This window comes from Podarcis melisellensis (genome assembly GCF_964234715.1).
Source record: "Podarcis melisellensis genome assembly, chromosome: 14".
Lineage (NCBI taxonomy): Eukaryota > Metazoa > Chordata > Lepidosauria > Squamata > Lacertidae > Podarcis > Podarcis melisellensis.
Genome location: NC_138546.1, coordinates 5,467,756 through 5,483,852, shown reverse-complemented (window position 1 = coordinate 5,483,852; position 16,097 = coordinate 5,467,756). Strand labels below are relative to the sequence as shown.

The window sequence follows — 16,097 nt, the reverse complement described above, 5'->3', positions numbered from 1 at the left end:
GGCCTGACACCCAGCCAGGTTTGTGAAGATCTGTATTTTTACTAATAGTTAACTCCGGCTTAGAACTGTGTGATTTTCTGACCGGCTCACTCTGCGACACTAGTAGACTGGAAGTGCGTCTTTCAGTAAGAAGCTACTTCCAGCCCTACCTGGAAATGTCAGGGATTGAATCTGTAACCTTCTGCCTGCACAGGCTATGGCGATTCTCCTAAGAACCCAAGAGGAATGGGGTTGGATTTTATTTTATTTTTGCACCAGGGGAAACGTTCACATGCAAATGTCTCTTGAAAAGTGTTTAACATGGGTGGGCTCCAACACCTCTCCCCCATCTTGCATGTGCCAAGTGTGTCTGCAGAGAGGAGACCCTTAGCATCACAGGAAGCAATTTAATAACAAGTCTACCGTTCACATCCGGATAATTACACACACACACACACCCCACGGCAGCATTAATGCTCCCAGCCTGAAAAGGGAGAAAGAGGGAAATGGGAATTAAACTGCATATTTCCATTTCCTTGCTGGCCTCCCTTCCTGGCATTTACAAGACACGAGGGGCAAAGATTCTGAAAAGCTCTTTGTATCCCTTTTTTCTTCTATAAAACTAGTTGGGTTTTTTTTTACTTTGTGTGTGTGTGTGTGAGAGAGAGAGAGAGAGAGAGAGAGAGAATGAATATAATTGTGCTGGAGCATTGAAGTACAGTCCTTCCATCGGAAATAAATAAGATTCCAGACCTCATGACTCTTGAGAAATGGAGTGAATTAAAAAGGGGCGTCAGAAGCTGCCTTCCAGCACACCAGGCCATTGGTATACCTAGTTCAGCCTTGGCTATAATGGATGGCAGTGGCTCTCCAGCAAATCAAGTTTCCCCCAGCCTTGCCTACAGAGGTCAAAAGCTGCTGTACGCAGACCAAATCTTCTACCCGAGCTATAGCCCCTTCCCCTGTCCGAGGATTCCCTCCTCTGAGGGTAGGTTAAAGGTAAAGGGACCCCTGACCATTAGCTCCAGTTGTGGCCGACTCTGGGGTTGCGGCGCTCATCTCGCTTTACTGGCCGAGGGAGCCGGCATACAGCTTCCGGGTCATGTGGCCAGCATGACTAAGCCGCTTCTGGCGAACCAGAGCAGTGTACGAAAACGCCGTTTACCTTCCCGCCGGAACGGTACCTGTTTATCTACTTGCACTTGACGTGCTTTCGAACTGCTAGGTTGGCAGGAGCTGGGACCGAGCAACAGGAGCTCACCCCATTGTGGGGATTCGAACTGCCGACCTGGTTTAACCCACAGTGCCACCCACGTCCCCTGAGGGTAGGCTACACACATTTTGGTGAAAAGACGGTGTTCCTGTGGCATGCAGGGAGTGAGGTTCGAATCAGCCATGTTGAAAGCAGTTAGATGGAAACCTATTTCTGATTGCAAACCTAAGAAGAAGCTGGATCAGGCCAGCACTCCCATGGGTCCATCCAGCACCCTGTTTTCAGAGTGGCCAACCAGATGCCCACAGAAAGCCTGCAAGCAGCCCCTGACGTCAAGTTCTTTAATCTCTCTGCATTTTTCTCCCTGTGCATCAATACTTGGCTCTGAATAAGTCCTCAGGTATGTGCCTTACATCTTGCCCCCGCCTGAATCACCACCTGAATCAGAAGGGAAGTTTGCAGGTCCCTCAAATGTCAACAGCGGGCAGGGCAATTTTCCTTAAATGTACCAAGGGTGAGCTGCGGGAAGGCAGCCCTCAATGACCCCGTTAGCGGCCTCCTCAAACACACCCTCTGTAATGTACCCGCATTGTCCTCTGCAGATTGAGTACAAAACAACAATGGGAACTCTCCCCGCGTGACTTTGGGTGGAGGCCAATGTACTGTACTCGCACACCTGAAACGGCACAAACAGCAGCTCCGGCGACGCAACGCCCCCATCTCCCCACGGCGAACCGACAATGCCTTTTGCCTCTGTAAATGACAGGTCAGAGGATTCAGACATCAGCCTCTGCCCCCTTCCCCTTCATTGCGGCAGCCTGCCTGTTTTTCAGGACTCTGATTGGATGGGAGAACCAGCGCCGGTAGGAATAAATAATCCTTACCCACGCTTGCCGATGCTGAAATTGCAGAGTTCCCATGGATTCAGAGGCAGGGTAGTGTTATTTCAAGTAGGCAAGCAGGAAAGAGATCAGATGGCTCAGGTCGTATTGTCCCACGCACGGCCTGAGTTTCAGCTTTGTCCTGACACTTTTAGCAAAAGCGCCCTGTCCCAATGCCCTACTGCAAATATGAGGCAGTGTGGTGTAGTGGTTAAGAGCGGTAGTCTCGTAATCTGGGGAACCGGGTTCGAGTCTCCGCTCCTCCACCTGCAGCTGCTGGGTGGCCTTGGACCAGTCACACTTCTCTGAAGTCTCTCAGCCCCACTCACCTCACAGAGTGTTTGTTGTGGGGGAGGAAGGGAAAGGAGAATGTTAGCCGCTTTGAGACTCCTTAAAGGGAGTGAAAGGCGGGATATCAAATCCAAACTCCTCTTCTTCTTCTTCTTCTTCTTCTTCTTCTACTGCAAATATTACAATTAAGACTAAGTGTGTGCATGGAAAAGGACTCCATATTCTCCCGGTCTGCCCCCACCTCCATTTCTGTTCTTCCGCAGTCGTCATGAACGGATTCATTTTTCTAGTGGTGTAGCGGTTAGGGAGCTAGACTAAGACCTGGAAGACCAGGGTTCAAATCCCGCTCCTCACAGCCACAAATCTCTCTGGGGCAGCAGAGGAAGAGATTCTCGTCCTCGTTTATGAAACAGCCCTTTGGGTATTTGAAGAGGACATTGTGCTCCCCTTCCTTCTCCTGGCAAAACACTGCAATGCAAAGCTGAGATTCCGGCATCGCAGGGGGTTGGACTAAATGACCCTCGGGGTCCCCTTCTACGATTCTGAGAAAACATACGCCAATCGTTCAGTTTGCACCTGTATTGGAATTATTTTTAAATGCTTGGTTGCTTGTGCATTTGCCATATAAATTTACCAAGTAAGAAAGACAGAAAACAGACAAGCAATATCTCCCAATTGGGGAAAAGGCTACAGACTCTCTACTACATTGGCCACAGAAAGCCAGCGAGGTTTTAGAAGTCAGAATAGTTCTGCAATGGAATCTCCCATGACTGTCACTGGATTATTGCTGCACCAAATGCGACTATCAGCTTCTTAAACAAATGAACAATTGCACGAGCAAACCGGGAAGAACTACACAAATAATATCATTATTCCATGCGAGGAATCTAGTTACAGGTTGTCTAAGCTAAGAGGCAGTGTCTGCAGCACAGTCCCAGATTTATTTTTCAGGGTTTTCCCCCAAAACAGACATATACGCAAATTATTAAAAGTATCATTTTTCTAAAGAAGGCTTAACCCACCAAAAAGAATCTATAAACAAATATACACAAATTTGTAAACTACAGCTGCCCTGTCAAACTGCTTCCTTCCCCAGAAACAGAAGACTTCACCCGCTCTTAGGTCTCCAGGAATACTAAAGGGGCGGTGCTTTTGTCATTTTGTCCATCTGCTGCTTCCTGATGTCCTCAGTGAAAGAAAGCAGGTAATTGTCTTCTTAGGTGCTGGGTGATGAAGGGAAATAGTAACAGCCTGCTGTAGCATCCTTTTGGACCCAGTTTATACATTTCAAGCAACGGGTGGTGGAGGCTACTGGTGGAAAGGTGTTGCTTGCATTGAATGTACTGAAGAGGAAAAGCAAAGCACCAGCTCCTTGCTTCTGGAAAAGCAGCATGTCAGGGAATCTTTCTCCCTGACATTCTAGTTTTCCATGTGCAGGGTTGTTGTTTATTTTTTTACAGTTTTAGTTATTTTTGAGACTGAGGAGCATACAAAATGTGTGACTCCCACCCGCCTGCAAAATGCAGAAGGCACATTCCCCGTTTCTGCCTCTAAACCAAAACGTCAATGTGTACACCAGGATGGTGTGTTACAGCTTATGAGCTGCTGCAAGAAAATTGTGTTTCCCTTTGGTGGCAAAAGCCACGGCAGTTCCCTCGGACTGCTTCCAGAACCAGCGGAATCTCTTTGCAGAGCCTCGGGTTTCTTCCTGCCTAATCCTTGGGGATCTCAAACATGCAGAGGCTTTTGTACTTCTGCAGCAATTCGCTCTTGGTCTTGACTTGCTCCCGGAGGCTTTGAAGCTGCAGCTGTTGCTGCTCAGGACTCACGGAGATCCCCTGCATGGTCTGGACCACCTTCCGCACCTCCACAAATTTGGTCCTCAGCTCGTTCAAAACCTGGTGGACGTCTTGGCTGTCTTTATCCATGCTGAAGGGAGAGAGAGAGAGGAAGAGAGCAGCTAAGATGACGTTCGCCTGACATTTATGGTAGCAGGGCGCCACGGGTTCAGGAATGGGAACTCAACAGGGAATTAGGAGGAAGCGGGCGCACACTGAAGCATCGTGCAGCACAATGTTCCCGGGACAGCATGCAGAACACAGAGGCCTTTAATTCTCGGAACCTTTCATGACCGTGTTTGTAGCTACTTTAAAAAATGATTAAAGACCTTTAAAGCCCTAAACGGCCTCGGCCCAGTAGACCTTCAGGTCTCCACCCCCATCATCCAGCCCAGACACTGAGGTCCAGCTCCGAGGGCCTTCTAGCGGTTCCCTCACTGCGAGAAGTGAAGGTACAGGGAACCAGGCAGAGGGCCTTCTTGGTGGTGGCACCTGCCCTGTGGAACACCCTCCCACCAGATGTCAAGGAGATAAAACTATCTGACTTTAAGAAGACAACCGAAGGCAGCCCTGTTTAGGGAAGTTTTTAACGTCTGTTGCTGTATTGTTTTTAATATTCGGTTGGAAGCTGCCCAGAGTGGCTGGAGAAACCCAGCCAGATGGGCGGGGTATAAATAATAAATTATTATTATTATTTAAGAACATAAAAATACAGTACGAGGACTGCCTGCACGACCAATGACCCATCTAGTCCAGCATCCAGTTCTCACCTATAGGGAGTGAGCAAGCAGGACCTGAGTGCGAATGTACTGTAGCTTCCTGTGTTCTCCAGCAACCGGTTTTCAGAAGGATTCCTTCCTCCAACCATGAAGGCAAAGCACAGCTGTCATGCCTAGTTGCCATTGAGAGCCTTGCCCTCCATTCTTCATCCTCTGGGAGACCAGGGTCCAAATGGATGGCCATCTGTCATGGATGCTTTGGCTGAGATTCCTGCATTGCAGGGGGCTGGACAAGACTCACAGCTTTCCATGGAGGCGCAGGTCAATTCTGTGTCCAGGGCAGCTGTCTACCAGCTCCACCTGGTACGCAGGCTGAGACCCTACCTGCCCGTGGATTGTCTCGCCAGCGTGGTGCATGCTCTGGTTATCTCCTGCTTGGACTACTGCCATGCGCTCTACGTGGGGCTACCTTTGAAGGTGACCCGGAAACTGCAACTAATTCAGAATGCGGCAGCTAGACTGGTGACTGGGAGCAGTCGCCGGGACCATATAACACCGGTCCTGAAAGACCTACATTGGCTCCCAGTACGTTTCCGAGCACAATTCAAAGTGTTGGTGTTGACCTTTCAAGCCCTAAACGGCCTCGGTCCTGTATACCTGAAGGAACATCTCCACCCCCATAGTTCAGCTCAGACACTGAGGTCCAGCTCCGAGGGTCTTCTGGCGGTTTCCTCACTGCGAGATTACAGGGAACCAGGCAGAGGGTCTTCTAGGTGGTGGCACCTGCCCTGTGGAACGCCCTCCCACCAGATTTCAAGGAGACAAAACTATCTTGACTTTAAGAAGACAACTGAAGGCATCCCTGTTTAGGGAAGTTTTTAATGTTTGATTGTGTTTTTAATATTCTGTTGGGAGCTGCCCAGAGTGGCTGGGAAAACCCAGCCAGATGGACAGGGTATACCGTATTTTTCGCACCATAGGGCGCACCGGACCATAGGGCGCACCCATTTTTTGGGGGGGAAATAAAGGGAAAAAAATTATTTCCCCCCCCCAGGCGCGGGGCTGGGGCGGGGGAAGCTCGAGCTTCCCCCGACCCCAGCCCGCAAACAGGCAGCTCTCTGCAAGCCGTGGGAGCACTCCCGCTGCTTGTGGAGGGGTCCGCGAAGCCTGGGCGCGCTGAGCTCAGCGCGCGCAGGCTTCGGCATGCTGGCAACTCCCCGCAAGGAGCCGGAGCGCTCCGGCTCCTTGCGGAGAGGTCCGCGAAGCCTGGGCGCGCTGAGCTCAGCGCGCGCAGGCTTCGGCATGCTGGCAACTCTCCGCAAGGAGCCGGAGTGCTCCCGCTCCTTGCGAAGAGGTCCGCGAAGCCTGGAGAGCGTGAGGGGTCGGTGCGCACCGACCCCTCTCACTCTCCAGGCTTCAGCGAAAGCCTGCATTCGCACCATAGGACGCACACACATTTCCCCATCATTTTTGGAGGGGAAAAAGTGCGTCCTATGGTGCGAAAAATACGGTAGGTAATAAATTCTTCTTCTTGTTGTTGTTATAGAGGACTCTCGGGGACCCTTCCAACTTTACAATTCTTACAATTCTATGATTCCAAATCTCTGCTCAGCCACCAGACTCACTGAGTGACCTCAGGCCAGTCACACACTCTCTGCCTCATAGGGCCATTGCAAGGATAAAATAGGGAAGAGGTGAACCCCGAACGCCCTCCCATACCCCCATGGGTCAGTGTGTCTGGCTCTTAACCATAAGGTTGGTTTGAGTCCACCCAGGGACAGCTGTGGGCAAGATTCCTGCATTGCAGGTTGGAGTAGACCAGGCATAGGCAAACTCAGCCCTCCAGATGTTTTGGGACTACAGCTCCCATCTTCCCTAGCTAACAGGACCAGTGGTCAGGGATGATGGGAGTTGTAGTCCCAAAAAAAATCTGGAGGGCCAGGTTTGCCTATCCCTGGAGTAGAAGATCCTTGGGTTCTCTTCTGACGCTACAGTATTATGATTCTAATATTCACTCTGTGGTGCAAGCCTGGGCAGGGTGTATGGGGTCCTGGGCTGCCCAGGTGAAAAGACCCCGTTCTCGGCCTGGCTGATGTGGTCCAAAGGAAAGCAGAGCAAGATGTTTGGCACCAGCTTGGCCGCAGGAGTTGCTGCAAGCAGGCGTACAAGGTGTCATCTGACCGTCTTAGGGACTCCAATCCGGATTTGTGGATGGTTTATTCCTTAGGCTTTTCTTCCCCCGAAGATACCCCACAAGGCAGCGGAGATTTTGGATCAGAGCTTCTGCCTTCGGATGTGGACAAGCTCCATCCATCCCTCTCTTCTCTCTACAGCAGCGGTTCTCAACCTGTGGGTCCCCCGATGTTGCTGGACTACAACTCCCATCATCCCTGAGCTCTGTGGCCTTGCTAGCTAGGGGTGATGGGAGTTGTAGTTCAACAACATCTGGGGACCCCACAGGTTGAGAAAGGCTGCTCTACAACCTGTGCAGAAACCACCTCCTTGTCCACCGGTCCCACTCTTGGTTTCATCCAGAGCTCATTTGGCAGAGCACGAGACTCTCAATCTCAGGGCCGTGGGTCTGAGCCCCACTTTAGGCAAAAGATTCCTGCATTGCTGGGGTTGGAATAGAGGACCTTTCGTGGTCCCTTCCAACTGCACAAGTCTCTGATTCTATGAGTCTTTGCATGCTGGAGGAGTCCTTAATCCCCTCACCTGGTTTAGCCAGCCAGTCGAAGCCATTCTCGGGTTGTGGCCACTGTTATTATATAATAATGACTGACAGTTTCTAGGAGCCACAGGTGAGAGCCGAGTGCAAGGTGGGGAACCAAAGGTGGGAAAACTACCCCCAGAAGAAGAACGGCGTGTCCCCCACCAGAGGAACGACCTCTCCCCTTTACGCCCCATACACCCCTACAATCAATTACAATACAAACAGCACTGCTCCAGCCCGTTCCCAAAGGCCTGTCGGAATAAGACAATCTTCCCCTGCCCATGGGAAGGAGCCAGCCTACCTTTTGAGGCAGGGAGTTCCACAGTTGCCTGGGGGAGGCCACCACTGAGCAGGCCCCGTCCCTCAACCCTGCCAAGAGTGCCCATGAGGCTGGCAGGAGAAATGGCCTCTCCCGAAAGGGACTCAAGAGCCCGGGGCAGGTTTGTGCAGGCTATTTCAGGTAGCCTGGACCCCAGAGCTTTCTAAGGCCATAACCAGCCCTGATGAATTGTTCCCCGAAAATTCAGCGGTAGGCTGCCCCTGTCCCTGGAGGCTCTCCACCCTCGACCCACCCGCCTCCCTCGGGGGCCATTTACCATTTGATGATGTCGTGCACCAGGGGGAGGAAAGAGTAGTCCTCCTGGCCCGGGTGGGCGCCGGGCGCCTGCGGGGGTCCCTGCTGCTGCTGCTGCCCCCCCGGGGGCGGAGGCGCCTGCCCGGCGGGAGACTGGAACTTCTGCTCGGCCGGCGAGGGCTGCTGCTGGGGCGGAGGCGGCGCCTGCTGCTCCCCCGCCGGGGCCGCGGCCTGGGGGGCTCCGGGGGGCGCCGAGGGCTGCTCGTCGGGGCGAGAACCCCCGACGGCCGAGGTTCCTCCAGGCGTCGCCATGGCCTCTGGATGCCTCCTCTGTGCTCGCTTGCTCCCGTTTCCTTATTTATTTGATTGCATGCGTATATTTTAATTTTTTTCCTTCCTCTCCTCTTTGCTTGCTCGCTCCTGTTTCCTTATTAATTTAATTAATTGCGTGCATATATATATTTTTAAAATTCCTTCCTCTCTTCTTTGCTTGCTTGCTCCTGTTTCCTTATTTACTGAAATGCATGCATATATTTTAAAAAAAGAATTCTTCCTCTCCTCCTGCTAGCTTGCTCCTGTTTCGTTATTCATTTAATTGCATGCATTATTAAAAAAAAAAAATCTTCCTCTCCTCTTATTTAGTGCTTGCCCTTATTTCTTTTGCACGCTGCTATTTTTAAGCTTTGCACTCGTGCACGCGCTCTCTCTCTCTCTTTCCCTTTCCTCTTCCTCCTCCCCCACTTTCCCGGGCGTCGCGAGAAAAGCACGAAAAGCCTCTCGCCCTTGCAAAACTGGTCTCAGAGTTTGCGCGTCAGCTTGGCTGCTCCTCCTCCGCCGTCTTAGCCTGCAACCCGGTGCAGACTTACCTTGGTGAAAATTGCCATTGGAATCTCCTACATAAACTCATCTTGGGAATAATAATAATAATATAATAATAATATTTTTTTTTTATTTATACCCCGCCCTCCCCAGCCAAGGCCGGGCTCAGAGCGGCTTACAAGCAATAATAAAAACAAGATGAATGAATACAACTTAAAAACAAAAATAAAATACAACATTAAAATAATGGAACATTTAAATATTAAAATGTAGCCTCATCGTAGGAGGAGAAGGAAAAGAAAGGGGGGAAAAAAGAGAGGGGGGAATCAAATTGGCTCCAAGCCAAAGGCCAGGCGGAACAACTCTGTCTTACAGGCCCTGCGGAAAGAAATCAGATCCTGCAGGGCCCTGGTCTCATGAGGCAGAGAGTTCTACCAGGCCGGGGCCAGTGTTGAAAAGGCCCTGCCTCTGATTGAAGCCAATCTAACTTCTTTAGGGCCTGGGACCACTAGGGTGTTGTTATTTATGGACCTTGAGGCTCTCCGTGGGGCATACCAGGAGGGAATGAGGTTTTGCTGGGATGCAAGGTTCTTACGCGAGAGTAAGCCTGCACACACATACACATGGTTGGACCGCAGAAGCACTGGACGTTATTTTTTAATACCATTATTACTGCAAGTTAATTTAACACTGTTTTATTTTTTATTATCATCACTAGTGCTGCTGTTCTCCAGCTTCCTAGCAAATAAAACAAGCAAGCTAATAATCCCTTAATCATAAAAGACAATACTCGTGCATCACAGAAAACAATCAAATTTAAATTGATTTGCAGCTATGTTTACTCAAAAATAAACCTAAATTGTTGCTATTAATTAAATTTGTAAACTGCCCTATACCCATAGATCTCAGGGTGGTTTACAACATAAAATCACAATTAAAAAACCACAAAATACATTTTTAAAAAAATTAATTCATTTTTACATTTATAACCTCCAGGGACATTAAGGCAGCATACATAGTTCTCCCCATTTTATCCTCACAACAGCCCTGAGAGGTAGGCTAGGCTGAGAGAGGGGCTGGCCCAAGGTCACCCAGCGAGTTTTTGTAGCTGAGTGGGGATTTGAACCCTGTTCTCCCGGTTGTTAGCCCCAACACACTTAACTGCTTCACTAAACTGGCAAACACAACAAGTCCTGAAATACTGCTCTAATTGACTGCTCACCAGTCTTGATGTGATCGGCTTTTGCGACCCGGCGCGCCTCTGGCTCCTGGGATCACACCATCCCTGGGCTGGCTGTTGTGTCCCCCATAATTCCTGTCTTCCCTTTGAAGGAAGGTGAGGACAGGTGACCCCACCTAGGCCCGAAGTCACCCCCCCCCTCAATAATCACCCCAGGCCTCAAACTGCTCTTTCACAAGATGCTGTGCATAGGCAAAATGTTACTTTTAAAGGCTAATGAATAGACTCTGTCAATCAGTGGCGTAGCGTGGGGGGTGCAGGGGGGGCCGGCCGCACCGGGTGCAACATCTGGGGGGGCGCGCTCGCACTCGCAGCTCTCTGCCCCCTGCTAAAATCCACAGGTTAGGGGGCGCAAATTACTTGCCTTGCCCCGGGTGCTGGCAACCCACGCTACGCCACTGCTGTCGATGTCAAGAATACTCAGGCCTGAGAACTGAATCTTATCTCATTCAGTTGCAACATCTTGGACATGCTGAACCACAAGGCTCCTCGACCCCCTTGGCTTCTCACCCCCCCCCCTTTCTCAAAGACAGGAGCTTTCTGTTCATGCTCAGGAAACTCAACATGGGGCTGCACTCTTGAAGAGGAGGAGAAAGGGGAGGGAACTGGAAGGGGAATATATGCTCTGTGCAAATGACTGTGGACCCGTCCTTGTTTGTGAACTATCACACTTGCTCCTTCTACCAGTTCATGGATGGTAGAAATAAAGCTTTTTCTCCGAAACTATTCCTTGAGTGTCTGTTGACTCCCATCTCCCTTTCCTGGGCGCAATATTTTTCCCACCCGAGGGCAAAGACTCATAAGGCTACACCTTCTCTGCCTTAGTCCCCAATCGGGGGCTGAGAGGAATATATGCCCAATGCCTAAGCCATCTGAAATTTAATAAAGTTGTGGCCTTGTTATGTACTGAGTTGAATAGGATCCAAACTGCAGCAGTCTGATTGGTCCTAGAACAATAGGATTCAGAATGCAGCAGTCTGATTGGTCCTAGAACAATGCAGCAGTATGATTGGTTAGCAGGAACCACCCAATCATGCTCCAGATAGAAATGAATCCACAACCTGATTGGCTTACAGTAGAATTCCGGAATTAGCCAATCATGTGCAGCCCATTGTGTAAATAATGTATATAAAGCAGATACTTTGAGGGGACTTTCATTCATTCCTCCTCACCACTAAGAGAAGAATAAAGAGCATTAAATCACTTTGCTACTCTGAGTATATTTCAGGCCTAATACCATAACTATGCTGTGTTGTGTCTAATTCAACTGGGTCTGAGTTCCTGGGATCTGCGACTGGGCTTGCAAATGCATTTTGGAATTTTGCTTTGACTTTTTATATAAGTAACAATTACCATGCGAGTTAACAGACTGCAAGTCTCAAGTTGCTTCCAGACAAGTTTTTAATTCAGGCATGGAGTTTTACAGGGAGGTTGTACAGCATTTGCTGTATTACCAAGGATTAATAGTCATTCAGGGAAGGTTATACAACATCATTGTTATTCCACACTTTCCACTGTTTTTTTCCTGGTATCTGCCCTGCATTCCCCCCCCCCCCCCGTGAAGACAGATGCAGAAAATTATTTTGGCATCTCTGCAATCTCTGTACCCTCCTTTAGTCGACCTTAGACTCGCTTGTCCTCTAGGATCCAGCCGCTTCTCTTATCAGGTGTCCTGCTGCTAAAGCAAGGAATTTTTCATTGTTAATATTTCTGGTTTTTATCAATGGGGTCCTCCAGTTCCTTCGCAGTGAACCTTGCAGTCTCCTCACGTTTCCTTTGAATTCCACCTGCAAAACCGTGAAAAGTCTGGAAGGAGAAGGTGTCACTGCAAGGATGAAAACTGGCGGATGTGAATAATGTAATGACTACAGATGCTTTCGTCATTTTTAAAGATAGAAAGCACATTGCTTTGGGAAGGGGAAACGAATAGGTCAACCACACAATCCCATTGCCCTCACTTCTTGTCCACTTTGTGATTTAATCCCAGACAGACCCTTGTGATGGCCAATTAATGGCAATTGACCAGCAACGTCAGGAAATCTGCTCCTCGTTTTGTATAAATAAATATTAAGAGGTGCTATTTATACCCTGAAAGGCTACGATGAGTGTTGTGAGTTTGGTGTATTGGGCAGTGAAATGCTAAAAATAGCCAATGTAATCAGCGACAGATTTCCTACGGGTGGAAAAAGAAGCTAGCAGAAGCCGTGGATGAACATATTGTTGATAAATGGGGGCTTTGATATTAAAGTAAGGGCATCAGTTCCACATGAGAAGAACATTTGTTGAAGAAGGAAAAACACTGCTAGTGCTTTTGAATTAGTAGCTAATGCTGTTCTAGGCTGCATCAACAGAAGTATAGTACAGTATCCATATCAAGGGACCGTCTAACACCAAGTTCTAAAATATCTACCCTGTACGTTTCCGGGCACAATTCAAAGTGTTGGTGCTGACCTTGAAAGCCCTAAATGGCTTCAGCCCAGTATACCTGAAGGAGCGTCTCCCTCCCATCGTTCAGCCCGGACACTGAGGTCCAGCACTGAGGGCCTTCTGGCGGTTCCCTCCCTGCACGAAGCCAAGTTACAGGGAACCAGGCAGAGGGCCTTCTTGGTGGTGGCGCCAGCCGTGTGGAACACCCTTCCACCAGATGTCAAGGAAATAAACAACTATCTGACTTTTAGAAATCATCTGAAGGCAGCCCTGCTTAGGGAAGTTGTTAATGTTTGATGTCTTACTGTGGTTTTATATTGGCTGAAATCATAAGAGCAAACTCCATGGGGCTGAGGGAGCTTTGCCCCCCCCAATAAAATATTTGAGGAGCCTGGGCCCCCCAAAGTTGACAGGCATTGCAATGCAAATGGTGTCCATGGACCATGTCATGTGATCGATTATTCAGGGCAGGGCTTACTTGCCCCCTCCCCAATATTTTATTTAAGTTGGTACCCCTGTTTGGAAACCGCTCAGAATAGCTGGGGCATCCAGTTGCGAGGCGCAATGTATAAATAAAAAATTGTTGTTGCTGTTCCTCTTTTTAGATTGTATTTCATTGTATTGCAACTTGAGTTCAAGACATAGTATGATGGAAGACAAGTTTGAAGAGGCAGAAAGTCTCTTGAGTTATTATCGACTGGGGAGCAATGAGGGAAAAGGAACATTGCTTTTCCCATCCTCTTTGCGGGATTCCCAGTGCCACATGGCTGATCTCTGTGAGAAACAGGATGTTCGACTAGATGGACCTTTGCCCTGAGGCAGCATCCAGGCTCTCCTTATATCTTCACAGGACAAAGTGGGCTCTTCGTGCCCATTCAAGAACTTGCCAAAACATATCCCGGCAGTGCCACCAATTTCTTAGTTTCCCCCCCTCTTAACATGTGCCTCCCTCTCTTCTCTGAAACTTAGCGTGGCTTTGTTCTGCCTTAGCCACAAAGCAATCCTGAGTGTGCTCACATCCACACCTTGCATTTAAAAGCAATATTTTGCCACTTCAACAGGAACGGAGGGTCCTGGGAAACTCTCTTGGTTCAGAATTACGATCCCTGGCGCTCTTAACAAATGACAGCTCCCAGAATTGTTAGCGGGAAGCCATGACAGTTCAAAGCAGCAGTTTAAAGCAGCAGTTTTCAGCCTTTTTGGGTCCACGGCTCCCTTGACCCACTACCTTCTTTCTGCAGCACCCCTGTGGGGCTCAGGAGCCCAGTTGTGTCACCCCTTGCCTGCAGAGCTGGCAGCCCCCACCCCTTTTTGAACCCCCTCCCTTGTGGAGTGTTCCTTTAGCCTCCTCTCCTCTCTCCTTGAGAGTCCTCTGGGCATCCACAGCTGCTCCCCCTGGTCTCTGAGCTTCCCCCTTCCGCCCCAAAGAGAGATGCCTCCTCAAACTGCCCCACAGGGGCCTGGCAAGCACCCTCTGGCCAGCGCCAGTGGCACCATTTGCCAGCAGAGCTTGTAGCCAGCGCTGCTGCAACAAACATGTTAAATAGTGGGAAAGATGCATGAAGGACACAGCTCTGTTAGAAAACTTCTGAGCCGCAGAAAGTGAGGAAAAGAGCTCTCTTCCGATTGCCTGTCAAATCGGTGAAAGCGTTTGCCTCAAGGTAGCATTTGAAATGAGCGAGATAAGACTGCTGGGACTCAGTTGCTGGCGAATATGGAGGTAGAGGCAGTAGCGACGCCATGTTTTCCCAGTGCCGGTTGAATGGTGAGGGATGGACGCTAGTCTTGGCAATATCTCGGCTCTTGAGTGTTCAGCTCAGCAGTTCCGCTCCGGCTGTGTCTTGTTTCATCCGATCTGTTAGATTCACAGCTCTTTATTACAGCAGTTAGAACTGCTCCTGGAGTCTGACACACTGCAGCCTAGCTGGCTGCTTTATATAATACTAAGTAACTCGTAACAGTAACAACTTCCAACTAACCGACCAATCAGTGAGCAACAGTTCTCAATCCTTCATTTGCATACTGGTGGCCCTGAGTGAGAACTGCAGTTAATCTTAATACATAACAAGACAGCTGTGCAAGCCCTTGGGAGGCAAAGACACAAGAGGGCATCAGAGGAGGGAGAGAAGGAAAGAAGGCAGAGGCCAGTGTTGCCTGTGGCACCCCTGACCATCCTTCAAGGCACCCCAGGGTGTCACAGCACACTGGTTTAAAACCACTGCTTTAGAGGAGTAGTGTGAATGTAGCCTAAGTCTCTCCCCCTCCTCTGGATGTTTGCTGGGTTAAGAGCTCATTTTCAGCTCGTAATTGCCATCTCTGGCTTGCTCCCATGGGTAGGCAAACTAAGGCCCGGGGGCCGGCTCTGGTCTAATTGCCTTCTCAATCTGGCCCGCGGACGGTACGGGAATCAGCATGTTTTTACATGAGTAGAATGTGTCCTTTTATTTAAAATGCATCTCTGGGTTATTTGTGGGGTCTGCCTGGTGTTTTTACATGAGTAGAATGTGTCCTTTGATTTTAAAATGCATCTCTGGGTTATTTGTGGGGCATAGGAATTTGTTCATTCCCCCCCCCCAAAAAAAAATCTAGTCCAGCCCCTCACAAGGTCTGAGGGACAATGGACTGGCCCACGGCTGAAAAAGTTTGCTGAATCCTGCTGTAGCCTCTGTGCAGGTGCTGGTCATGGTCAGGTGAGGAGAGGAGAGAAGGACTGAAGACTGGCCGATCAGGAACAAGGAAAAATCAACACAGCCTGGGACACAGTCCTTCCTGTTATTTGCAGCTCACTGGTTCCCAAAAGCAAACAGACTTGTTGTGAAGTCTCCGCCTGAATCTATATCATTCGGGAGCACATTACCAACGTCCAAAGTTTTGACACTTCTGCTTTATTTAGTACATTGGTGCCTCTGAGGATAAGGAACGGCATGCAGAACTTTCTGGGTGTAACCTGGACACAGGTGCCAAATGGGCCTTAAGGGACAGACAACAGGTGCACATCGTCCAGAAAATGTTCAATTTGTTTGATGTTTTCTTGGGAAGTTTTAGGCATGATGTCCAGGCAGTAGCTGGCCGTCTGGTGGGTGCTGGGAGACTTGGGGCCAGCTACATTTCCCACCATTAATGGTCTTTTAAAAAGTTTGAGGAAAAAGCAGTTGTGGGAGCACTGTCTGGAATATTCTGCCATTTTCCTCTTGAAAATCTCCTGTTTCCAGGCTGTTATTTGCCCCTGAAGGCAGGAGGAGGGAGAGAGGGAAGGGAGGAGAGAGAAAGACTTCTCTCTCTCTCTCTCTCTCTCTCTCTCTCTCTCTCTCTCTCTCTCTCTCTCTCTCTCCCCCTGCCACACACACACACTGTACATTGGTACTTTGGTTCCCGAATGGCTTAATTGTTGAATGCCGCAAAC

The 16,097-nt window shown here is 49.4% G+C and overlaps 1 protein-coding gene across 1 annotated transcript; it reads right to left on the bottom strand.

Moving 5' to 3' along the window:
• Positions 1-3,213: 3,213 nt before the first annotated feature.
• Positions 3,214-8,969, bottom strand: MED9 (mediator complex subunit 9). The gene is made up of 2 exons (XM_081889421.1): positions 8,231-8,969; positions 3,214-4,293 (listed from the first exon to the last, which is right to left on the bottom strand). The coding sequence occupies exons 1-2, from the start codon at positions 8,518-8,520 to the stop codon at positions 4,077-4,079; spliced, it is 507 nt and encodes a 168-aa protein (XP_081745547.1). The 5' UTR covers positions 8,521-8,969; the 3' UTR covers positions 3,214-4,076.
• Between the last annotated feature and the right edge of the window lie 7,128 nt (positions 8,970-16,097).